We start from the raw sequence: 27,843 nt of genomic DNA on the forward strand, positions 1-27,843 counted from the left end.
ACTAGGACAGCTGTGTTCTGAAATAGTTTGTTAATACGATGTTTTGATGATGTTCGAGGTTTGAAACATAGATTAATCACCCCATTCTAACTATAGATAGAAGGTGTTACTGTATTCTTAGAGGGACTAATATAACAATCGACAAATATACCTTTGCTGCCAAGGTTTTTTTTTTGTCAGGAGGAAATCGCCGAACTTCCGTCCTCCACTGGGGATGGAGGGCGGGGCATGTCGGAGTCGAACTGACTAAAACCTCCTGTCGCTCAACAACCAACGTCCAAGCCTCGCATGAGGCAGAACTCATGAAAAGGCAAAGGGGGAAAGTGAAGCGTTTAGTGCGGAGCACATCTCTCCCGTCACCCTGCCCCTTGGGACGCCGGACCGGCGGTCGTCGGTACCACGACCACCAGCCCTCTCGGTCGGCAGGCTATCCGGAGCCCGCCAAGCTAATGACATTTAGGTTTTATCAACAAGTAACCAGATATCAGATTAATCGACAGTTTAGCTTATTCGCTTATTGTAATTTTCATTTCAGCTTATAACAGTGAAAAATATAAATGGTTGTTGTGAAAGAAATGTTGTGCTTAAAAATGTCTGTCAGCCCTAAAAGTAATTCAAATTAAGATCCTCACAAAGGCATCAATTTGTTTGGCCACACAGCCTCACGAGATCCCACTTCGATTGTCAATCAACATGATACTTTAATCGTTCGCAAGAAAGAAGTCGATGGTAATTTATCTTTGATCGAAATATGGTCGATTTAATTAGTTTAAATATATTTATTCTGTATACGTTCGAGGGCATTTGTAATGCGGTACTGCCTTATCCGGCTTCAGTGGCTAGCCCATACATCACATTTGATTCCAAGTTAGGCTTTCGGTAGTTTTTGTTTTTATATAGTGTTTGATTATTATAACTATTTTTCTTACAAATAAAACTAGAACTAATCTGGAAGAGACACATTCTCAAGTGATAATAAAAAAGATACCTAGTAAAACCCATTATGCTTTTATGATTACGATTGTTTTTGTGAAATAATCAATGAAAATAGATATGAAATATTTATAATGTGATATGCCACGTCTGAGTGTTTGTTATGGAGTTTGGGTACCGATAAACGTCAAGATCCATCTATCTACGATCTGTATGCAGCGTCTCCTCAAGTATTTCGGACACGTGGCCCGACAAAATCATGAGAGCTTGAAAAACTTAATAGTTGTAGGTCACGTGGAAGGAAAGAGAAGTCGAGGAAGATTGCCAACCAGATGGACGGACATTGTCAAGGAGGCCACAAACACCAGCGTCCCGGGCGCCATTAAGCAGGCCAAATGCAGGCAACATCGGAGGAAGCTGGTGCAAAAGCTAAACCAAGGTGGTCACGACCCTCAGTAATGAGGAAGCGACAAAGAAGAAGAAGAATTATTGTATTCAGTGTTGTTTGAACTCGTCTTTATTGTTTTTTTTTTTATATAAAAATTCTCGATGTTTCCAATAACGACCCGCTTTCCTGAATGCAGACGAACAAGATGTTATTTGTCGTTTTGAATATTGCGCAATTTAAAAGTCAAATATTATTTTTCGTGTGTACCACAGTACACTCGTGTTCGCATATCACTTGTATTTAATTCGTTAGACCAAATTCCAATACGAACCGAATCTGAAAGGTTCACAAATATGATCGGCCTTTTTTTTGGGGTCACGAGGAAATAATCCATCTACACGTGGGGAGGTAGGTATGACATGTCATATTTGAACCGAGCAAAACCCCGGTCGCTCAATAACGTTTCGGGTTTCCGACCCATATCGACCGAATGACGAGTTTGTGCGGAAAATGTGCTTTGTCTTAGGCTTCTGCAAGTACTTGTAGATGTCGATCATAGATCCGGCGACCGACACCGGCTCATGTGCGGCACGTTGCGCTTCTATATTCAACGGTGTCCAAGCCTCATCCAAATGACACTCTGCAAAGGGTTCAGCCTCAACCCAGGTACATTCTGAAGCTACTGTCCTCGGTCAGCACTTGCAGCAGACAGAGGTTGAGGTATCATTGGTTGTGATGTACCCAGTCTCAGAAAGCAAAGATGTACCACACTCTTACTATAGAAGTCGGATGGCCACTATATGGTGTCGTCCAAGCTAACATAAGCCGTCATAAAGGAAATCTTAGAGCCTCAGAAAGGCCATGACGGTAATGGGTTAGTACTGAAGCAGCTTTGCAAATCTGTTTACAGTCCAGTAATGAACTCAAGCCAATAAGCTGAACAAGTTATTGTAAAGCAGTAAAAAGTCTTTCAAGTCCAAAAAAGCGGTACTAAGTCGGATCAGTCAGTAGTAAACTTAATAAAAATATTTTTTTCACAAAAAAAGACCATGCTCCTTTGTTTGTTTCCACTTATTCGTAAAATAAAAAAAAATAAAAAAACAGCAAACAAACATGGCGCCCACGAACAATCGTTCTAAAAATACATACACAGAAAAATGCATGTTTTTCTAGGCATAGTTTATGAATCTGTAAATAAATGTTTTCAATGGAACGTATTTATTGGTCGACTGCGAGCCAATACGATCGATTCGTCAATAAATAGTGAAGGTGTGTACCAAAATAGACCATTTACTTGGAACTGGGGTAGGTCACATCATATGGACCTTACCGTCTAGGACATAAAGGTTACGATTTTATACATTTAAATAGTGATCAGTAATGAATTTAATTATAGGCAATTACGATAATTGTTGTTAGTAATTACTTTTCAAAATTCTTAACTCAAATGATGTATTTATTAATGTTACTAAATAATTGATCTTTTTTTTACGTTAGGGCTATCCAAAAATTAAAAGTTTTCTAATTACGCTAATACGCTGAAGTCGTCGTGGCCTAAATGATAAGACGTCCAGTGCATTCGTGTTGAGCGAGTTGCACCAGTGTTCGAATCCCGCAGGCGGGTACCAATTTTTCTAATGAAATACGTACTTAAGCAATATTCACGATTGACTTCCACGGTGAAGGAATAACATCGTGGAATAAAAACCAAATCCGCAAAATTATAATTTGCGTAATTACTGGTGGTAGGACCTCTTTTGAGTCCGCACGGGTAAGTATCACCACCCTGCCTGTTTCTGCCGTGAAGCAGTGATGCCTTTCGGTTTGAAGGGTGGGGTATCCGTTGTAATTATACTGAGACCTTAGAACTCTTATCTCAAGGTGAGTGGCGCATTTAAGTTGTAGATGTCTATGGGCTCCGGTAACCACTTAGCACCATGTGGGCCGTGAGGTCGTCCACCCACCTAAGCAATAAAAAATACATACGTATAGGTATATTGTATTTAGCCTACTTCGATTCGTGGCTTTTTAAATATTGTTTCTAGATATTCATTATTGACCATTACTGAATATTCCTTATGATTCTTAGACCATTTCTTAATTCATTTTCAATAAATAAATAAACGTAAAGTTTGCTTAAGTTGTCTTTTTACAACTTCAATTGGACAAATGGTGATGGCCCGTCCACTGACGTATTATGTAGCAGGACGATATGCTTAATCGTGAGGACTCATAAGACGTCCCACTATGAATTGAGGGTGAGTGCAGGAAGAATTTGGGAGGGTTATTCTCAAGATGAAACTGCGGATGACTCCAGAAGGTATATCAGCAGCAATTCGCGTAATTCCTCATCTTACCGGACAGACTAGTGTCGGAACTTATTCATATCGAAATGGAAGAAAAAGTAGCTGGTTATCTGGTTAAATAAAACAGAGGCTAAGCCTAAACACAGCTGCAGATCACACGCTGATGTTTGCACGTAAATTTACTTTTCTTTGTCTTAATATAATCCAATTTTAGTTTAATCCAACTTTAGTGATAAAAGCACGGAGGACAGTTTTTTTATCCTTAGATGGGTGGACGAGCTCACAGCCCACCCGGTGTTAAGCGGTTACTGGAGCCCATAGACATCTACAACGTAAATGCGCCACCCACCTTGAGAGGTCTAAGATCTCAAGTATAGTTATAACGGCTGCCCCACCCTTCAAACCGAAACGCATTATTGTTTCACGGCAGAAAAAGGCAGGGTGCTGGTACTTACCCGTGCGGACTCACAAGAGATCCTACCACCAGTAATTACGCAAATTATAATTTTGCAGGTTTCATTTTTGATGCTATTCCTTCACCGCGGAAGTCGATCGTGAACATTTGTTGAGTACGTATTTCATTAGAAAAATTGCTACCCGCCTGCGGGATTCGAACGCCGTTGCGTCGCTCAACACGAATGCACCGGACGTCCTTCTTATCCTTTCGGCCACGACGACGGCACGTATCTGTGCTCCGAAATATCGGATACTAGGAAATATACTCAAATAATATGGACCAATGTTATGAGTATGAAGGAATCATGAGTTCTCGTAAAAAAAGGTGGACAGAACTTATGTCAATGTACCACGTTCGGACCTGCGTCTGAAGATGGACGCTGGAATTCACATTATAGTGTTTATGAGTTCCAGTAACCACTCAATCAGGTATGCTGTCACATCTTATCCGTACGTATGAACATTTTTATGCTAATTCACTTGTTTTGTTTATATTTTGAATACGCGCTGTGACAGATAAACGACATAGGGTACCGTTGATTCAGGAAACAATGTAACACACACTGTGATTTAACGGATTCTCACCGCGATTTTCACAGTTAATGGGTCCCCTTTTTTTTCTACTTATGCTGATAGACTTGAGAGGCTATATCAGCGCTACCCTAGCGTGAAGGTGAGCTCACGGGGATCAAACTGGAGGTGTTGCTTACACTGGCCCTAACAAGAGCAGTGCTTCGCAAAATCTACCACGGGATCGGAAACGCCGCCCACTGAGAAGATCCGGCGAGAGACTCAGTGGGCTGTGTCTGTAGGTTAATTTACTCGTCGAGCTCTTCGTCGCAAGCGACGGGTTCGGCGAGGACGGTGACCGGTGCTTGAGGTAACTAAAAGCACCGTTAATGGATCGGGAGGATCCGTAATGACGTGTTTAGGGCTGGGTCCCGGATATTTTGCTGCAAACGCCACGATTACGGGTAGACTAAAGAGCTCCACTAGTTACACCATCACTGACTGTCCGGCGATTCAAAACAAAAGGCTTGATATTTTTATTCATGCAAACATGAATTTTCTAAGCAAAAAACATTTCTTTTCTACAATTTCTGTTTACTACAGAATAAAAGCGAACCGTGAAGGCGATTCCCTGTAAGGCAAGTTAATATTACTTGTAACCGATACTTCGCCGTGAGCTTTTCACAATAAATACAATGAGCAAGTTTTTGTGGGGCTTCGTAATCGCGGGAATCTTTACCTTTTTACTGACAGTAGGCGTTCTCGACTATTATTACTACACAAAAAATAAAGAGGTGAATTTAAATATCCTATTTTTAGATCTTGTAATATTAATTAAAGAATCATAAGCCAGAGCATTTAATTAAGAATACTTGGTTGAATATTGTTTTGTTAAAACTAATTCAACCACAATTTGTCATATACCTGTTTTGGTCAAAAGGAGATTTTTAATACCTCTGCATTCTTATATAGATAAGACACGCATGTTCAGTTCTAGAATGAGCTGAAAGAATATTGTACCGTATGTTCCATGAGGAGTGCTCTGAGGAATTGTTTGGTATCATCCCGTTTTTAATGGTAAACCATTGCACTGCCCTGCACCGGAGTAGAGTTCATCCATACTACCTGGAGCCACTGCGGTCATCCACAGTGCGTTTCCAGAGGTCTTTTTTGCCATGTACCATCCATCTTTGAAATGAGCTCCCTCCACGGTGTTTCCCGAGCGCTATGACATGTCCTTCTTCAAACGAGGCTTGTGGAGAGTATTAAGCGGTAGCCAGCGGCTTGGTTCTGCCTCTGGCATTGCCGACGTCCATGAGCGACGGTAACCACTCACCATCAGGTGGGCGGGCCGTATGCTCGTCTGCCTATACGGCAATAAAAAAATATTTTTTGAAAAACAAATTTAATTATTATCATACGGAAAGTCATAAAATGAATGGTGAAAAACAAAAACTTTGAAAGCAATTACAATTTAAAATTTGATCTGTTTTCTTTTGACTTCTTCGATAGTGTTATTATATGTTTAAATGGAAAGTATATACTTAGGTTCTACGTGGTTTAACGCGTTGACAGATCACCAGGTCCTAATTGTTTATTAGAGTCTTTACGAAACCACGTGAATCCTATTAGAAACTCTATTAAAATATAAAAACAGCCAAAGTCAGGTTGATCTGATTTGGTGTCGAACAAATTATGCATCATGAATGATAGAAACATACAACCACTCACCATCAGGTGGCCGTATGCTCGTCTGCCTACAAGGGCAATAAAATATACATATAATATAATATAGCGAGATGAAAATTAAATAAGTTCATAGGCAAAGACGATCTTTTTTTTTATTGCTTAGATGGTTGGACGAGCTCACAGCCCACCTGGTGTTAAGTGGTTACTGGAGCCCATAGACATCGACAACGTAAATGCGCCACCCACCTTGAAATATAAGTTCTAAGTTCTCAGTATAGTTACAACGGCTTCCCCACCCTTCAAACCGAAACGCATTACTGGTTCACGGTAGAAATAGACAGGGTGGTGGTACCTACCCGTGCGGAATCACAAGAGGTCCTACAACCAGTAATTACGCAAATTATAATTTTGCGGGTTTCATTTTGAATACACGATGTTATTCCTTCACCGTGGAAGTGAATCGTGAACATTTGTCGAGTACGTATTTTATTAGAAAAATTGGTACCCGCCTGCGGGAATCGAACACCGGTGCATCGCTCAACACGGATGCACTGAACGTCTTATTCTTTAGGCCACGACGACTTCGATCTGTGATAATAAAGGAGAAACAAAAAAAAACACAAGTGTTCATATTTTTCAATTTATTTTACTATAAAAATTAAGGAAAAGGAACATTATTAAAGGATAAACGAAACGCAGTACACAGTTCAATGAACTTTCGATAAAAAATACTAAATGAAAATAAAACGAAAATAATTACAAACGTAACGTAATAAATGCTTTCGTGTAAGGTAATGGTTGTAAGGTCGCGGTGGTATTGCCGGCGTGATAAGCGGAGCGGGTTAACTGAAGTAAATCTATGTATTTAACTCGGAGGATCTCAGATGGGTATGAATTTTAGAGACACCACCTAATTTATATAGCAATTAAGTAGTTTTTTCACCGTATCAACATTTTGAATGCATTCGTTTTTTGACTTCCGCATTATTGCATTATATTGGAGCATTTTTAAATTTTTGCACCAATTTGTTATAAGGGCTATTTAACAAATTTTAACGAATACGGGCTTTTCTAGTTCAATGTTTTCTCACTTCAAAAAAGTGCAAAAATTAATTTCGTCAATACCAAAGCAATACCACTGCTCTTTTACAAAATCAGCTACAAAAAAAAAAACATATTTGAATACAGTTCAAAATCATTTAAAATTGCAAACTAAATTAATGACACAAGAAACTGAACTTTAACCCCAGCAAATAAAGGTTAAAATTTCCACAAGAATTCGAGTAAATCGAAACATCTAGAAAACTTTTAGAACAGCTACTTTTTTATAAATAGCATTTTTAAGTTTTGATTTCATTAGTTCGTCATTATTTGCATTGTTTTCTTTGTGCTTCTATCGGTGTATGGCAAAAGCCTGCACTGAGCTTTGATGTTAAGTTCTATCAGCTATATATTAGTGATAATTATAAAATTATTAGCGCGTATCAAACAATTGTATCTATCATATAATCAAATGAATTTGGCATCTTCACTTTTAGTATCTAACAGTATCTTTTTTAATTTTTTTTAATTGCTTAGATGGGTGGACAAGCTCACAGCCCACATGGTGTTAAGTGGTTACTGGAGCCCGTAGCCCGAAACGCATTACTGCTTCACGGCAGTAATAGGCGGGTTGGTCTTAATAAATTCACAAAAATCTAAGAGGTCATTCATGTAGTTTCTCGTGGCATCAATTGTTTTTTTTTCGGTCGTACATATAATTACAATTAATGATGGATCAAAATGGAGATTTATCTCTCAAGCGATAAAGATTACACATAAAAGAGCAGTGTTTTCACAAGCGACTTCATTATAGCAAGAATTAATTACATTTGCTAGTTTCGCGTTGGAAAATAAGGAAAATGATAAATTCCAAGCAATGCGAAAAGTAGAGCGTACTCTACCGAAGATATTATTTGATAGATCAATTTTCCAAGTCTGCTCAATAAGTCGCTTGCGATAATACTACCGGGGTTATGTCCAGTACAAAAATACGCATATATTTTATTTAAACTACGACATTTCACTAGTATCTAATATTTCGATTAATTAAAATTTCCAAATTAAAATTTCTGTATACGTGAAGTTACAAAAGTTTCCTTCGGAAACCATAACACTCTTATAACAGTTCACGTCAAGTGTATTTTACCACTATAAAAATAATTAATTGGCAAGTATTGTACAATCGGCAACAAAACTGATTAATTTTGAAAAAATAATAATATTAATTCTTCTTACAAGCAATAGATTATGTAAATCATAAACAAGGTTAAGTTAACACTCATCGATTTTTTTTTATTCTTTTTTACTGACATTGCCGAGAGAAAAAGAGTTAGTGAGTGATAAAACAAGATATTCATTTATTTTTCATAAACATCATTTGATTCAATAAATTAATACTTAAACGATTCACGCTTTACAGTTTTGTTTAAATAAATTCGTAGTCAATAAACGCTTACAATATAACCACCTCCTAAATAAATGAAATGAAACTAAATTAACTATTATTTATTAAAAAAAAATTATGATTCGAAACAGTTAAAACCCAAACGTTTTTGGTACATCAAATTATTGCAACAAAAAAAAAATATTCGTAAAACAGGTTTTTTTCTTCTCAGTTATTCTGAAACAAATAGAAATGACGTGGTTAGTGTTGTAGTCAATCCATAGTTGTAGTAGTGGACCACATAACTGCTTCATTAACGAAGACCAGTAAATTAGTGCCTGATAGAAAGTAATAATACTAATAATAGTAATAAAATTAACTGATGGTAGGACCTCTTGTGAGTCCGCACAGGTAGGTACCACCGCCCCGCCTATTTCTGCCGTGAAGCAGTAATGCGTTTCGGTTTGAAGGGTGGGGCAGCCGTTGTAACTATACTGAGACCTTAGAACTTATATCTCAAGGTGGGTGGCGCATTTACGTTGTAGATGTCTATGGGTTCCAGTAACCACTTAACACCAGGTGGGCTGTGAGCTGGTACACCCATCTAACCAATAAATAATAATAATAATAAAAATAATATATGTTTTCGTTGAGAATCCAAAAAAAGCACGCTTAAACAGTAAACCGGACTAATAATCAATTTCATTATCTTTATCCTGTTGATACTGGTCAGGTGATTACAGCGAAGTTATGATATTGTTATATTATCATCGGTCCTCGATGCGTGTTCAAGTTTTAATATTAATCAGGCGAAATCGACGAAAACGTATTGTTTTAATTACATACGCACAAACTTACTCCTCACAAAATCTAATGTAGCGGCAACACATAAGTCGCTTTGGAATTTTGATTTATTTTGGACTTGAGGACTGTTTTCGGTTAAAAAGATGTTTATTTCTTGAGTTACCAGTTGGCGTGTGTATTCTGAATGAGTAATCTTACAGTTTTATAGGACAGTGGAGCCAGGGAACACTATAGCAACCGCACACATTTCTAGCGTCACACACAGCTCGATTATAATTGGTCGCGAAAATTGATACCAATATATTAATAAAATACAGATACAATCATTTCACAGTTCCGATTGCAACACCATTTGGTCCGGACGCGTTTTTGAGAAAAATTGTCGCTGCCGTCGCGAACGTGAGTTGTGAGTTGCCCGACATTGTCGTTGTCGCATAGATCGCGACATTGTTGTGCATTCTCGACGCGCTGTCGCTGGCGTCGCGACCTTGAATCTCAAAAACAGTTTGAGCTTGTTGTTGTGCACTCGAAACGCCAACTCATTATCATTATCACTCATCCATTCATTTATTAAATTTAATTATCTTATTCGGCGTGCAAAACAGTCTTTTTAAAGACTGAACCCCCACTGCGATCACCGCTTGTTGTGGCACTCACAACCCAGTGGGGCCCCACCCTCCAAACTCTCCACCCCAATCCTAGCTGACTGCCGTTTTCACGGCAAAGGCACTCCCCCCCCTTGGAGCTGGTAAAGCTCAGGGGGTGAACTCCCACTCAGGGGACTCGCCTTTCGGCGAGTTTGCTTTAAGTCCCGGGGACGCCCCCCCCGGGCACACGTCACCATGAGTGACACCAACGCTGTGCTATTCATGAAGTTCGTCCGCGACGTCTGTCCGGACATAATCGCAAGGTTCGAAGTTTACAAGGCCGGCCTTGACGCGCCGGCACTCCGCGACTCTCCGTTGTCGCCCCCCGCGCCGGTACCTCGCGACTCGCCGATGTCGCCCCCCACCCCCGCGCCTGCGTCGATCGCGTCTTGCGCGGCATCAAGCTCCGGCTCCGACTCCGAGTCGGAAATGGAGTACGAGTCCGCCGCGAGTCCCCAACCGGGAACCTCGGAAGGGTTCACCACCGTCGCGCGCGGGAAAAAACGCGCCCGCGCCGTGGAATCGTCCGCGGCGCCAAAACAACCTAAGGCCGCGAACGCGTCGCGGCCTAAAGTCGTGGTCTCACCCGACTCCCCTCGCCGCGCAACCCCGTCGCCGCGACCCCAACCCGCGTCCGTCCGCAAAATTCCCGCGCCGCCGCCGGTAATTTTACAAGATAAGACCGCGTGGGATCGCGTATCCCGTGCCTGTAAGGCACAAAACGTCACCGTTATCCATGCGCGTAACATCGCGCACGGCATACAGATAAAAACGGCCTCACCGGACGACCACAGGGCGCTGACAGCCCACCTCCGAAAGGAACGCATAAGCTTCCACACTTATGCGCTCCAGGAGGATCGCGAGCTCCGCGTAGTAATACGCGGAGTACCGAAGGAGCTCGACGTCGAGCTGGTCAAGGAGGACCTCATCGGGCAGGCGTACCCGATTGTAAGCGTGCACCGAATGCACAGCGGGCGCGATAAATTCGCATATAATATGGTTCTCGTCGCGTTAGAACCAACCGCCGAAGGCAAACGGATTGCCTCAAGCCTCCGCACCGTTTGCGGCTTATCCGGGGTCACCGTCGAGGCCCCATATAGAAAAGGCACTCCCGGGCAGTGCCACCGCTGCCAGCTTTACGGCCACTCCGCGCGCAACTGCCACGCGCGTCCGCGGTGCGTAAAGTGCCTCGGTGACCACGCGACAGCCGACTGTTCGCGGGTCAAAGAGACCGCGACCGAACCTCCGAGCTGTGTGCTCTGCCAGAAGCAGGGCCACACAGCCAACTACCGCGGATGCCCCAAGGCCCCGCGGAAGCGTCTGGCCAACGCGCCTCCAAAAACCGTCGGCCCAAAGACTTCGGCGCCCCGTGCGCCGAAGCCTGCCTTCGTGCCGGCACCGGTGCCCACCGTCTCCGCGTGGGCAAAACCGCTGCCGCTCACGCTGGCAGGGAAACCACCGGCACCCCAGCCCCTGCTCGCGCCGCGCCCCGCCCCCGCGCCCGGTCCCGCGCCTCGCCCCGGCCCCGCCCGGCCAGCCGTTAACGACTTTTCAATCGTGCGTGATTATATCGCCGCGATAAATATAGATCGCATGCGCTCGTTCGCCGACGCCATGCGCAGGGCGGTCACGGCCGATGACCGCCTATACGCGACGTTCGACCATATGGACGTCATCGAGTCCGTCCAGCGTACGCTGGCTTGATTACCGGTAATCAATGGCCAACAACGGTAGGGAGAAACCGCGCTCCTTAAAGTTAGCATTTTATAATGCTAACGGACTCGCGCGTCAGCGCGATCAAGTATATGAGTTTCTCCGTGACAATCTCATCGACATCCTTCTGGTGCAGGAGACCTTCCTAAAGCCCTCGCGTCGCGACCCCAAAGTCGCGAATTACGTCATGGTTAGGAATGACAGACTCTCCGCCCGCAAGGGCGGGACTGTCATTTACTATAGGAGGGCCCTGCACTGCGTCCCTCTCGATACTCCCTCGCTCTTACATATCGAGGCGTCAGTGTGCCGCATCGCGCTGACGGGACACCAGCCGATCGTCATCGCATCCGTTTATCTCCCCCCTGACAAACCCCTCCTGAGCAGTGACCTCGAGACACTGTTCGGTATGGGGGACGCGGTCATCCTGGCAGGCGATTTAAATTGCCACCACACTAGGTGGAACTGCCATCGCACGAATGTGAACGGTAGGCGTCTCGACGCGTTCATAGACGACCTCACATTCGAAATATTCAACCCCCCGACCCCCACGTACTATCCGTACAACGCCGCGCGTCGTCCGAGCACAATAGATCTGGCACTGCTGAGGAACGTAACTCTGCGCTTACGCTCCATCGAGACAATGTCAGAACTCGACTCAGACCACCGACCTGTCGTCATGCAGCTCGGTCGCCCACTCAACCGCGAACCAGATACGAGGACCATGGTGGATTGGAAGAAGCTGGGCACGTGCTTAGCTGACACCGCTCCACCAATCCTCCCTTGCGGCCCGGATTCAACTCCATCCCCCGAGGATACCGTCGAATCCATAAACATCTTCACTGATCACGTCTCGACGGCGATCATAAGATCTTCAAAACAAGTCGATGTGGAGGACTGCTTCCACCGCATCAGACTTTCCCCCGATCTTAGGGACCTCGTTAGAATCAGAAACGCGGCAATCCGGGCCTACGATCGATATCCCACGGATTCAAACCGGACTCGGATGCGTCGCTTACAGCGGGAGGTCAAATCCCGCTTAAGCGACGCCCGAAACGAAAACTGGGATAGTTATTTAGAAGAACTCGCGCCCACTCACCAAGCATACTGGCAACTAGCTAGGACCCTCAAGTCCGAAACTATAGCCACTATGCCGCCTCTCGTACGCCCCTCAGGCCAATCACCGGCTTACGATGACGATGACAAGGCAGAGTTGCTGGCCGATGCACTGCAAGAGCAGTGCACCACCAGCACTCAACACGCGGACCCCGAACACACCGAGTTCGTCGACAGGGAGGTCGAGCGCAGAGCTTCCCTGCCGCCCTCGGACGCGTTACCCCCCATTACCACTTCCGAGGTCAAGGAGGCGATCGATAGCCTACAACCACGGAAAGCTCCCGGCTCCGACGGCATCCGCAACCGCGCGCTTAAACTGTTACCAGCCCAACTGATAACGATGTTGGCCACCATATTAAATGCTGCTATGACGAACTGCATCTTTCCCGCGGCGTGGAAAGAAGCGGACGTTATCGGCATACACAAGCCGGGCAAACCGAAGAACGAAACCGCGAGTTACCGCCCCATCAGTCTCCTCCCGGCGATAGGCAAACTATACGAACGGCTCCTTCGTAAACGCCTCTGGGACTTCGTATCCGCGAACAAAATTCTGATAGACGAGGAGTTTGGATTCCGCGCCAGACACTCGTGCGTCCATCAAGTGCACCGCCTCACGGAGCACATCTTACTAGGGCTGAACAGGCGGAAACCCATTCCGACAGGAGCCCTCTTCTTCGATATAGCGAAGGCGTTCGACAAAGTCTGGCACAACGGTTTGATATACAAACTGTATAACATGGGAGTGCCAGACAGGCTCGTGCTCATCATACGAGACTACTTGTCGAACCGTTCGTTCCGATATCGAGTCGAGGGAACGCGCTCCCGGCCCCGTCACGTCACAGCCGGAGTCCCGCAAGGCTCCGCCCTCTCCCCGTTACTATTCAGTTTGTATATCAACGATATACCCCGGTCTCCGGAGACCCATCTGGCGCTCTTCGCCGATGACACCGCCATCTACTACTCGTGTAGGAAGAAGGCGTTGCTTCATCGACGACTTCAGACCGCAGCTACCACCATGGGACAGTGGTTCCGGAAGTGGCGCATCGACATTAACCCCACGAAAAGCACAGCGGTGCTCTTCAAAAGGGGTCGCCCTCCGAACACCACGCCGAGCATCCCTCTCCCGACTAGGCGCGTCAACACCCCCGCCCCCGCCGTTCGCCCAATCACGATGTTCGACCAGCCCATACCTTGGGCCCCGAAGGTCAAATATTTAGGCGTCACCCTCGACAGTAGGATGACATTCCGCCCCCACATCAAGACGGTACGCGACCGTGCCGCCTTCATTCTAGGACGTCTCTACCCGATGATATGTAGGCGAAGTAAAATGTCCCTTAGAAATAAGGTGACACTCTACAAAACTTGCATACGCCCCGTCATGACCTATGCAAGTGTAGTGTTCGCTCACGCGGCCCGCATACACTTAAAATCCTTTCAAATCATTCAATCCCGTTTTTGCAGGATAGCCGTCGGAGCCCCGTGGTTCGTCAGGAACGTCGACCTCCATGACGACCTGGACTTAGAGTCCATCAGTAAGTATCTTCAGTCGGCGTCCATGCGCCACTTCGATAAAGCGGCACGACACGAGAACCCTCTCATCGTGGCCGCCGGTAACTACATTCCCGATCCTGCGGACAGAATGGAAAGCAGTCGACGTCGCCCAAAACACGTCATCTCGGATCCTCCCGATCCACTAACGGTGCTTTTAGGTACTTCAAGCACCGGTCACCGTTCTCGTCGAACCCGTCGCTTGCGACGAAGGGCTCGACGAGTAAATTAACTCTCAGACACAGCCCACTGAGTTTCTCGCCGGATCTTCTCAGTGGGTCGCGTTTCCGATCCGGTGGTAGATTCTGCGAAGCACGACTCTTGCTAGGGTTCGTGTTAGCAACATCGTCAGGTTTGAGCCCCGTGAGCTCACCTACTAAAGTTAGGGTTACGCTGAAATAGCCGCTAGGGCTATCAGCTTAGGTAGGAAAAAAAAAAAAAAAAAAAAAATCATTTCACAGATCGACATCCTCAGCATTGCAGATGCGTGAAAACCTACACATATTTTCTTTTTTTAATGTATTTTAATTATGATTTCAGTTTTAAATCAAGGGGTAAAAGGCTGTTTGTTTTAAGTCTAACTTTACAAGTGAGCCATTTAAAGTTTAAAATTTGGAAAAAATATCTTGAAAATAAAACTTCTTGAGAAAATTTGAATGGTGTAAACATAATTGAAGTTCGATTAAAATCATCGAATTGTTGATGTCAAAATAATAAATACGGACCTTTAATTATAAAAATAAAGGACGCGTAGTAAATGAGCTCACGGGGCTCAAACCAGAATGATGCTAACACTGACCAGATATCAAGAGCAGTGCTTCGCAGAATCTACCACCGGATCGGAAACGCGAACCACTGCGAAGATCCGGCGAAAAACTCAGTGGGCTGTGTCTGTGGGAAAATGTTATCAAACTGTCATCAGTGTAAGTACCTTCAACTGTCACTTCCTCCCGGTGCTCAAATCCTGGAGTTCACTGCTGTCGTCACTGGAGGCGCTGACCGGACAACCATTAGAAGCGGATCCTTGGGCTGCAGCTGCCATGGCCATTGAGAGCGGTATGGTGATGAATTGTGGTTGGGTCGATGACGTTGCCGCTGGAAAATACAACTTATATTTTTTTACTGCTTTTATTAGCTTTTTTTTATTGCTTAGATGGGTGGATGAGCTCACAGCCCGCCTGCTGTTAAGTGGTTAATGGAGCCCACAGACATCTACAATGTAAATCCCGCTACCTACCTTGAGATATAAGTTCTAAGGTCTCAGTTACAACGGCTGCTCCACCCTTCAGACCGAAACGCATTACTGCTTCACAGCAGAAATAGGTAGGGTGGTTGTACCTACCCGTGCGGATTCACAAGAGGTCCTACCACCAGTAAAAACGTGCTTTATCCAAATCGTCGTGGCCTAAAGGATAAGACGTCCGGTGCATTCGTGTTGAGCGATGCACCGGTGGTATTTTAGGCTAATACGCTACTTTTTGGCTGTGAATCAATAATACTTTCTATTATGAGCGCTGAAAGTGTCAGTGATAAATTCAGACATTTAGCTACCAATAAATAATATTCAACGGCGTGTCTCAAGGTGGGGGGCGGCGTCTCATCGTGATTCTCATGGTGATAAGAAGAGTATCTTCCTATGTACGACATTCTAACTTATTTACAAATATGAATGCATGTTTGCTAGAATGTTTGGTAGCAACTTACCTCCTTCCTGTCCTTGGTTAGCCAGTCCTAATATGAAACTATGCGGATAGGTCATGGCCAGATTCCCTAATCCAAGATTATTGCCAAGCCCGTCCAGTCCAGCTAGAACTCCGGAATGGTAGAGCATCGCTCCCCCCGGCAGATCTAGTTTCGGCAGTAGTTTCGGCATAGGTATTTGGCTAGATTTGCTGCTGTCTGCTTCGTGGCTTGTTGAGGTCGATGCTAATGGTTCCGCGTGTGAATCCCTGGATAGGATGCAAATGAAATTTAATAGATTATGACTTACAGCTGATGTTTGTTGATCTTCGTGATGGCGTTTAGTTGGAGATCTCTATTTCAAAATGAATACCGGTGATGTAAAGATAATTAGTTACAGATATGTTTTAAATAATAAGCGAAGATACAGCAGTTGTGTCCCTTTTCTCCTCAATTTACCAACCGACATTCTTTTGAGAAGTTAGTTATTTACGAGATTTTGTGATATCAATAAAAAGTTTTTTCTCACTTTGACAAGAAAAATGTTAATGACCAAACAAAAATAAGTATCTATATAAATATATGTCTTCAGGCATCAGTGATTATGGTCTAATTTAATCGTTGGGCGATCTCCACCATTTATATATATTGGGCAAACACTGCAAAATTAGTTACGGAATAAGTAAAATAAATACATAGAGGTACGTTAAATTTTAATTTCGGAATTTAAATATCGGTTTTATTATTATATAGTACTTTGAAGTGTTTTCTAAACAAAGATAATAAACATTTTTAGAAATAAATTTGTAGTTGAAATTACATATTTTTCATATTTAAAAGCTATTTTTCTTTTGCATACATTAAAAATATTAGGTCTGCATTTTTTCATATCTTCATTAAGGACTCTGTGAGTTTTTATTTAAAGCAATTAAAATGGCGAATTTGAGAGAACCTTTTCGAATCCTTGTCGTGATGTTCATTGTTGGTCCAGTCGTTTCTGACGTGTTGAATTAATTTTTCACTCGGAGATTCGGGTTCGCTTCCGCTCTCGTCTCCGCTGTCGCCTGAAGATGTTGGCTCGTCCTACAATAACAAATATACTATAACTACTGCTATACTATATTATAAATATAATATAACTGTAACAACTATACTAATAACTCTACTATACTAACTAATAGCTCTGGGAAAATTCATATTTCCGCATTAAATTTCATTGTTAGTAATTATTTTTTACTGACGAGTATTTTTGTAGTCTACGCTTAGGTTTTAGCAATTTGAAAATGAACAAATCAAAATAATTTAAATTGTTTGTTGTGTGAGTGATTGATTAGGAAAATAAATTTCAGATAAAAATCATAAAACACCACTACAAATCAAAAACCGCACGAAATTTATCGAAAAACACACGTTTTGCGTTCAAACCGGATTCACCGTAATATAAAACAGGCAACATTACTTTTCGGAAAGCTCTCCGCGAGCACAGAAAGCTCTTTGCGAGCACAGGTGTCCTTAAAACCGAGAAGCTTTTCGCATCGTTTTAAGCTTAGTAGATAAAATACACAGGACGTTTCCTACTTAACTTACCAGCAAATAAATAAACAAAACCTAAGAATTTTCAAATTAAATATTTAATATAATGAATTGGTAATATAATGAAAAATTCAATAGGTTTACTGGGGTGACCATTTTAAGCGATAAGAAGCTTATTTGCGTAATTTTTGACATTATTACCATAACTTTTATATTATTATTTTTGGTGTGTGAACGATACAGTAGCATGCAAATCTGCATGGATAATTACAGTGAATAATCGCATACTAACGCCATCTGTTATTAATACGGTGCTACTAATTCCTGGGAATATTATTTTATTGTGAGAATTTGTTATGAAACATTTTTGTACACATTATTATTTCGATTAGAAGCATTGTATAAAGGTTATCTGATAAATATTGCAATCTAGTTTATTTTTATTAAAGTATTCATGCAATTCTGCAGCTGACTGTACTTTTTCTAAGGGGATACTTGAAATCTAGAACGTCTTCCACTTTGAAAGAATAGCCTGATGTTATAGAGGGTCAAACCCCAAAAAATATTAGTTCGTTATACCAAACTGAATTGTATGTAAGAATTCTTGAATCTAGTTGGCAAATTCAGGTTTTGACCAGATCCATTCGATAGATAGCTGCTGATACGAAAACAATACAATTTCGAAAGTACATCAACCATTACAATCACCAATAAATACGTACAGGGGATGATACTGCGATGGCGCAGCCGATACTACGGCGCTCTCGTTGGTCATGATGGACATTTGTGGATATGCCTTTTATATTTATATAAAGGCAATTCTCTATTCCTTCATTAATTAATTTAGTACCTACTTGTACTGTTGAAAAAAGTGGTATATGCTTTTTCTTTGTCAGTTAACACGTTGACTGCAGTGTAGGTCACGGGTGCCCTACGCGGCGCATAGAAGTAATTATGTCGATTTCTGTTACTAAGCGCCTGTATTGCCTAAACTTTGTCTTCTTTTGTTTTTTAATGTATGTTTTAGTCTTTTAGGTACTTAGAAATAGACTCATCCTCCAGTATTTTCGCATTAGTCTTTCCCAGAGTATATTAGATAGTCCAGCGCCTTAGTAAGAAGATCGAAATAATTACTTCAGTGCGCCACATAGGGCACTGGTGACCTACATGATATTTAACGTGTAAATATTATTTTTCATCCAAACCAGTATTTAGTTATCCATTGTGTATTCCCATATAACTTATTCATTGTTTAAATTATTGTAGAAATATACATATGCTATAACATTTCGATACTTTAATAAGACAATGTATGTAATAGTAGTTAATCTAATGACAACGGTATTGTCTATGGATTACATTTTTAGTAATTACTGAGATACAGAATATCTATGTTAAGCTAACTTTGATTTTATGGTTCGCGTGTGGGCGTACCCTTTATTCGCAGGCCGCATTAAATAATAATAATTGTGCTTAACTAACTACCGTTTAACGCATTCGGCTTTCTTCTATACATCTGATAATGTACCGTTAGCAAATTAAACGATGTTAAATTATTAATAAATTTCATTGTTAATTGTACACGAAGTTTTTCTCTGAAATCGTTATTGTGTTTTATGAACGAAATATTATATTTTGTAAAAATTTAATAGCATACTTGAGTGAAAATTATATCTTCTCGCGTGATAAATTGTTGACGGTGAGTTTACAAGAAAGTTTTTTTATTGCTTAGTCTACTTGCTTAGTGCGAGTTTTTTAACTTCTCGATCGCGTAAAAGTTAACTCAAATTTGTATGGACTTGGAAAAGCTTCCCATTTTTGCCGCTCGGGGCGCTGCTCCAACTCCATCGAGAAGTTAAAAAACTCGTGCTTAGCACACTGACAGGCTTGGGATCCTTATTGGATAATGGCAAGAATGTAAGACGGATTTAAACTTACTAATAGTTACTACAGAATAAATCAGATATATATCTAGTAATGTATTTTGTAAATAATGACGTCGTTTTGTTATCCTACCTATGCTGATAGCCTTGAGAGGCTATTTCAGCTTCGCCCTAACGTTTGTAGGTGAGCTCGCGGGGCTCAACCGGAGAGTTGCTAACACTGACCCTAGCAAGAGCAGTACTTCGCAGAATCTACCACCGGATCGGAAACGCGACCCACTGAGAAGATCCGGCGAGAAACTTAGTGGGCTGTGTCTATGGGTTAGTTAGCTCGTCGAGCCCTTCGTCGCAAGCGACGGGTTCGACGAGGACGGTGACCGGTGCTTGTGGTGCCTAAAAGCACCGTTAATGGATCAGGAGGATCCGTAATGACGTGCTTTGGGCGACGTCGACGGTTTACCATTCGGTCTACTGGGTCGGGTATGTAATTTCCAGCGGCTACGATGAGAGGGTTCTAATGTTGTGCTGCCTTCTCAAAATGGCGCAATAATGACGTCATTAACGCTTTTTAGGCTTGTGGGTATACGACGAAAGGAAGATCTTCCACCGAGCGGGTGACATTGCTCGGTAGACCGACGGTCCGAATGTTGTTGTTCGGAGCTTGTATATATGCAAGCTTATGTTGAAAATGTCATGAGCGAGATTCAGGCATCTCTCAAATATCTTGTATTGTATTATGTCCGTCCGCCACAGGCTAATTATTTCACTGAGTTTCTAAGTGTAACCAGTTCAATGTTTAAGTTCCTATCAACTGTGCGGCATATTCGGTTGTTGAAATTTTATATTATCCTACTCTGCAGCTATTTTTTTTGCCTGCCTCTACAGGCAACAAAAAAGATGGGACGATGATATCAGGCAGGTTGCGGGCATAACATGGAGTAGAGTAGCCAGAGAGAGATCAGAATGGAGTAGGTTAGAGGAGGCCTTTGCCAACTGGCAAACGGACTTACAGAGAGTAAACAACAACCAAATACACCAATTTTAATTTTCTAAAATACATATTATTATATATACATATATCAGTATAAGTGCAGTAATATAAGAAACTTAATTGTATATCTGTTTTCCGAATAAAGGGCTCTATTACTATTACTATTATTATTACTCTGCAGTTATTACTATTCACGGTAAGTGACTCAACAATAGTTGCGTCCGTTCGGTTCATTGGATTTGTCTGTCTTGTGACGTCACAATGCTTGTTGCAATTCATTACCGGCAACAAAGTTGCTCATTTTACGTATTATATCTCTATTCTTGTTGAAATATGCTTTTAAGCGATTTCGACTTTCATGGATGTTAGACGCAGTGGGTCGGATAACCGTTATTTTCCGTATATTCTTCTCAACGGGTCGCTTTTCTGATCCGGTGGTAGATTCAGCAAAGCGCTGGTCTTGCAGGATCTAGACCTGCCAGACCGTGTGTTGTTGGAGTAGCCCCTTAGGCTACCAACTATTAGGTAGGATAAAAAAACAGGTTACGATATTAGTTTTACAATACGAGCTTTCGACTTCAGGAACGATGTTACTAATATTGTGACGTCATTGGACCTGTGTGCTTAATGCGAGTTCTAACGTTCTCGATCGCGTAAAAGTTAACTCTAAAACTATCTATTACGGTTTGATGTCAAGCCCAATTTTTTTTTTCATTCTATTATTTCTGAAGTCTCGATTACTTTACAGATTTCGTGGTTACCAAGAAATTACTGGATGAAACCGTAAAAGTATTAAAGTTTTAATTAAAGTAAGTCCATAGTAAAATCTGCCCATTCATTTTATTCTTGTTGATTAAAAAAAATCCCAGGGGAAAACAAATTAACAAATTGAATGGCGAACAGATTAAAACAAAAACGGAAGTGCCTCTATTGAGTTGGACGTATCTCTGGTCAACATTATCAAGCATGTTTGGCCTTAACAAAACCATTCACGATCTCGCACAATACGGTGTAATAAATTCTATACAGTTAGGGACAAAACGTAAACTATATTTTACGCCGTGGTTATCGCCCTGAAAGGTAATGTATTAGTGATTTGTGGGTATTTAAATAAGGGAAATGGAAGAAATTGATGCAAAGAAAGGTACATCTTGTGAGAAAGAGAGAGAGAGAGACAGGATATACTTTAATGCACACCAAAAAACAAATAACATTGAAAAATAGTAAACAGGCAGATATAATTGTACAATGGGCAGTCTTGTCACTAAAAGCGATCTCTTTCAAGCAACCATTTTTATCTACAGAAATTCTGAAAAAGCTACAGCGGACTTTTGTTTATTGTGTATCTAATTCATGTTGCCTTAATTTTTTCTGTTAACCTTTCAAAGAGCACTTTTTGTCTAATATTAGATTTAAGTACAAATATATAGTTTGTTGCGTATCAATTGTTGTATTGTAGAAAACAATCTACCTTCAAATAAGTTTCAAACATGGTCGTTAAGAGCAGTTTCTGCAATAATTACTACTAGAGGTCCCGCGGTAGTCGAAATTGGACTATAATTAATTGGAATTGTAAGTTTGTACACTATTATGATTGTATTTTATACTTCTATAATGACAAATTTCGCCAAGACTACACTATAAAAAAAAAATTAACAAAGACAAACAATATTTAATCTATTCTCAATTTGACAACAGACGCCAAGAACAAAAGTTTGACAATAAATAGTATGCATGCGTGTGTGCGTCAAATACATGGTATGTAGTGTGTGTAATGTTTTCTTTATTGATTTAATGTATCTTTTATACATTATTTTAAAAAAATATTAGCATTGTGCACTTCTTCTGTATATTCTCTATAAGTGTGTAAAATTTCATACTCCTCCGTCCGCGCAATTTTCGTAAAAAGGGATACAAAGTTTTTGCTTCACGTATTAATATATAGATTCGTTACTCTGTTGAAGGGACGAGAGTTATCATTTTCGGAAAATCAAAACCACGATAAAATATATGTGAAATTTTTCGAGGTGCGAGTTATCACGTTTCGTTTATTTGCAAATTCAAACACATTGTAAATCATTATTCAACGCACCCCCATACAAATGTCGCTACATACGTACGGCCGGTCCAACACGTGTATACTGAAGAATTCCTATTATAAACGGAGCCGGAATGCATCGGTTTGATTTTGAATGGCCGCTTATTATGCACCCATTTACACCAGAGAAGTGACGCGGATGTAGCGCTCCGGTGCTACTAGATGATACCTAACACAATATAGATTCAAATTCAAAATCATTTATTTCAACTTAGATATCAGCATAACACACTTGTTGAATGTCAAAATATAAATAAAAATGTTAACTCTACCACCGGTTCCACAAAAAGACACAGTCCTGAGAAGAACCGGCGAAACAAACTCAGCGTGATTTTTTTTTCTCAAATATTTTCTATAGATCTAGGTACTTTGATTAAGCTAATAAATTCAGATTCAATTCCTTGACTTTTTGAATTGGCGAGTCTGAATAGTAACTATTAAGAGTAGATTTAAGTCAAGCCCAATTTCCATCCCCATTCCACCCCATCATCCTGGATATAGAACGTCTGGCACGAACTAATCGGGTCACTACCTGCAATCGAAGTGCTGCCTAAAGTTTTTGTACTGCAAATAATATTTGTCTTTCGGTTTTTGGTAACCACATGTATTTTGACTAATTGGGATTTTTCGATCGTAAATCTATACTAATATATAAATCTACAGTGGTTTGAATGGATGTTCCGTTATAACTACTGAACCATGCATCCGATTGACTTGAAACTTTGTATCCATGTAGAAAATACATGTACTTAATGGATAGGCTAATATTTATATGAGCGTTGGACTCCCTACACCAGTTGCGGGGGCGTTAATGATGAGTATCTTTGTGGGGGTGAGAAATAATAATGTTAATTTTAAATGCCCAGCGAAGCGGACGGGAATAGCTAGTCGAATATAAAGATGTACTTGAAGACCGTACTAGTGGATGAAAAAAAAAAACAGTGTTATAAAATTAATAAGTGCAAATTGTGTGGTCGGATTTGTACAATTTTTCTTTAATACGCCGACGTCTACAATCGTTTGGTGGAAGCTTTGAGTAAACAAAAGATCAATACCACATTATTTCACTATATTGCATTTATAGGACTGCAACTTAGACAGCGGTTTGACGTTCCAATGAAAATGCATCTATGAGTCACGATAGCCATTCGTCATCAGATAGCTCGTTTGCTTAGTACCTAGAAAGGCAATATAAATAATGATCAAAAACGTTTAAGCTTAAAGCTTATTGATAAATGATACTGATGAAGTTTTTATTATTTTTAAAGTCTTTTTTAATTCAATTGAAATGTATTGAATGTGAATATTTGAAAATCGATGAAGTATCTGTATCTTTTGCATCATCATTAACCACAAAAGACAAATTCCCTGATTCATTTTAAAATTTCTTGATCACAGAACGATTCTGTACGTGTTACACAAGTAGGTGCAAAATCTGAGCGAATAGACTTTTGTAAAGTAACATAATTATAAATATACTTAGCGCCATCTAGCTGCCTACCTACTAGTACCTACCTACTCTGCTATGTTAATAAATCAGTCTGTGAAAAACTTTTTACAGGTGATAGGATCTCTTGTGAGTCCAGACGGGTAGACACCACCACCCTGCCTATTTCAGCCGCGAAGTAGTAATGCGATTCGGTTTGTAATGCGGGGCAGACGTGGTAACTATACTTGAGAGCTTAGAACTCTTATCACAAGGTAGGGAGCGTCGTTTACGTTGTAGATGTCTATGGGCTCCGGTAACCACTTAACACCAGGTGGGCTGTGAGTTCGTCGACCCATCTAAGCAACAAAAAAGTATACTGAGACCTTAGAACTTATATCTCAAGGTGGGGAGCGGCATTTACGTTACATATGTCTATGGGCTTCGGTAACCATTTAACACCAGGTGGGCTATGAGCTCGTCCACCCATCTATGCAATAAAAAAATTACTATACGCGTTTCATTCTAGACTGTCCGTTCTGTAATCTTTAAGTCCTTTGCGAAGATACGAAAACAGTAGCCCAAAGGCGTACGATACGCATCTCTGCGCGGTAACAAGGCCCTTGTAGCTGTCAATCGTGCTAATGTTCCCCTTACAATCGGCATTCGTATGACTTAGGGAGCTGTGGGTGGTGCCAACACTCTTCGCCCGTTTTAGAGCAACACCGCGTAAACTATGCTTAGTGCGAGTTTTTAACGTTCTCGATAACGTAAAAGTTAAATCAAATTTGTAAGCAGTTGCAACAGCGCCCCTAACGGCAGACGTAGGCAAACGTTCAAACTCCATATAAATATGAGTTAACTTTTACGCTATCGAGAACGTTAAAAAACTCGTACTAAGCATATGATAATAATGTAAAAATAATGTAATGATGACAGGCAATATGAGTTAACTTTTACGCTATCGAGAACTTTAAATTACTCACACTCAGCACACAGGATATTAAGGTGTGATTGGAGCAGCCCTAACAATTGTATCTCAAGATTATTTTCATAATATGAAACGAATTTTAATTTCCACTTTTCGTAGTCATAAAGTCCTCGTAAATCGTGAAATGGATATACAAAACCGAGATTAGGTCGTAAAATTTGTATCCAATCGCCGACACTAGAAACCTAGACATGTATCACGGCGCATCTGTTGTTCAGCTAGTGATAGAACAATAATATGGTCATTATATCATTAACCTTAGTGGCATTATTTTTTAACTGACTTCAAAAAAGGAGTAGGTTCTCAATTCGACTATATGTTTTTTTATTTTTGTTACCTCATCGCTTTTGACTAGGTTAATCGATTTTGATGATTCTTTTTTTTATTAGAAAGCTGACGCTTCCCGTGTGGTCCCATTTCAATTTAGTCCAATTCTGATAATGGTAGCCACGAGAAAACCATATAAGTCTTCAATCTGCATTAAGTATGTGCGCGACAAATAGATGAATAACTCAATATCACGCCAACCGATTTCCATTTGATTTTTTTCTATTAGAAGACGATTTTTGTTAAAGCATGTCTATTTAATATTCTATTAGAGAATGAAAGGTTTTCTCTAGTCCCAGCATAGTGGTGGTAGAGACTTCTTATCCAGCACGAACACGCACCACCTTTTTGCTATTACTGCCGTAAAATTGGAATTTCCTTGTCTATGGAACTTTTATCGTGTATTTAGTCTCCCATTAAGTTCTTTCATTTACAACTTTAAATCACATACGAGTCGATCTCGGAGATAAGGCCGACCGTGTTGCTGTCGCGCAGTAGCTGCGCAAGCGTTGACGCGTGTCCATTGTACAGGGTTCGATTCCAGATACCGTGGTGATGCGACAGCTGAATTTCAACTAGGCCGAGGTGCCAATTATTCGAGAAACAGATGCTTTTTCGGTTTTTTTTTTGTATTAACAAATACGTCTCGCTCAGAGTCCTTGTGAATTCACATTTGCTTTTGGTCAATGCTTAGAACAACAAATACGTCATGCCGCATAACTATTTACTTTGCTTTTTTGACACCATCATCTTGTTTTTACCATCGCACCGCCCGCCACCGGAGTAGAGTTCATCCATACTACCTGGAGCCACTACGGTCATCCACAGTGCGTTTCCAGAGGTCTTTTTTGCCACGTACCATCCGGCTATGGAACGAGCTCCCCTCCACGGTGTTTCCCGAGCGCTATGACATGTCCTTCTTCAAACGAGGCTTGTGGAGAGTATTAAGCGGTAGGCAGCGGCTTGGCTCTGGCATTGCTGAAGGCCATGGGCGACGAGAACCACTCATCATCAGGTGGGTCGTATGCTCGTCTGCCTAGAAGGCAATTAAATGAAAAAAAAAAAATCTCCGCGACCACAAAATGAGGTTTAATGGTACACATTTGAAATAGTTACGACCTCTTGTACTGCAGACGTCTCAAATCGTCTTCGATTCTCGGACACATTGACTTTTGGTTATTTTTTTGGCGACTACCTACAATATACAAACTATTATAGAGTTCTTGCCACGATTTCTGAAATATGAACTTGTTAGAACCCGTTAAATATCATTTATCACGTTGATTTAAACATAAAATAAAATTAAAACATCTCTTATTTCAATAACCAAATTGCAGGAGAGCAAACCTTGTAAATCTCTTTTGGTAATCATCATATATTTTGATAATTCGAGACAATATCTAGTATGAACAAGCTAAACAGATTAGAGCACAATGAGATATCGTAATTTCTACTGTTAATGATATAATAAGTGGCAGGACTTATATGGAGGACCCATGTGCAATTTCAGATTCGATCGGAAAACGCACGTAAGACCTTCATAAATGTATTTGTGAAGCTTTCGATATTTTGTTGACAAATATTTCCGACTAAGAAACGCCCTTAATTAAATTTATACTAATATATCAAAAGAAAAAAAAACAAATTTTATTTGCTAAAGCAAAGTTTTTTGTTAACTGTAATGATGAGGGTACAATTCATTTCAAACTATTAAAATAAAATTCCACACGTACACTCACAGATACGCTCTATAATATTATAACTTAATAAACTTTGACTGTCTTTTGTATTGTAATCATGATTACACATTTTAATAGTTACTAGTGGTCGCCCGGTAGTCGAAATTCGACTATAATTAATTAAAATTATAAGTTTGAACACTATTATGATTCTATTAGAATTAGAAATATTTCTATATTCACAGATTTCGCCAAGACTACACTTTGGACAAATATTAATAAAGACAAACAATATTTAATCTATTCTCAATTTGACCACAGATTTTAAGCAATAAGAAAAGTTTGACAATAAACAAATAATATGCATGCGTGTGTGTGTAATAAAATTTTTTATTGACTTTAATGTATTTTTTATGCATAATTTAAAAAAATATTAACCTTTTGCGCTCCTTCTCTATATTCTCTATAAGTGTGAAAAATATAAGCTCCTCCGTTCGCGAAATTTTCGTAAAAAGGGGTACAAACCCGTACTTTCGTAAAAAGTATCTCCGTGAACGCTTTGAATACCTGATTCCTGACGGCAAAGTTAGTCGACAAGCCACATCTCTTCTTTTAAAAACTCCCATTCACAGCTCTAGTCGCTATAGTGGCTCTTTCACAATACAAGCAGTGCGATTATGGAATTCTCTCCCTCAACCTATTC

The 27,843-nt window shown here is 40.9% G+C and overlaps 1 protein-coding gene across 1 annotated transcript in view; it reads right to left on the reverse strand.

Moving 5' to 3' along the window:
- Positions 1-6,908: 6,908 nt before the first annotated feature.
- The window catches only part of LOC101745469 (serum response factor homolog), a 310,721-nt gene continuing 289,786 nt past the window's right edge, over positions 6,909-27,843 (reverse strand). Inside the window, exons 3-6 of the mRNA XM_038019190.2 lie at positions 17,165-17,295; positions 16,237-16,481; positions 15,464-15,627; positions 6,909-8,944 (exon numbers count right to left, since the gene is read on the reverse strand). Coding sequence (XP_037875118.1) covers positions 15,473-15,627; positions 16,237-16,481; positions 17,165-17,295 — 531 coding nt within the window. The 3' untranslated portion in view covers positions 6,909-8,944; positions 15,464-15,472. The remainder of the gene's footprint in view (positions 8,945-15,463; positions 15,628-16,236; positions 16,482-17,164; positions 17,296-27,843) is intronic.

The sequence above is a fragment of the Bombyx mori genome, chromosome 23 (genome assembly GCF_030269925.1).
Source record: "Bombyx mori chromosome 23, ASM3026992v2".
Classification (NCBI taxonomy): Eukaryota; Metazoa; Arthropoda; class Insecta; order Lepidoptera; family Bombycidae; genus Bombyx; species Bombyx mori.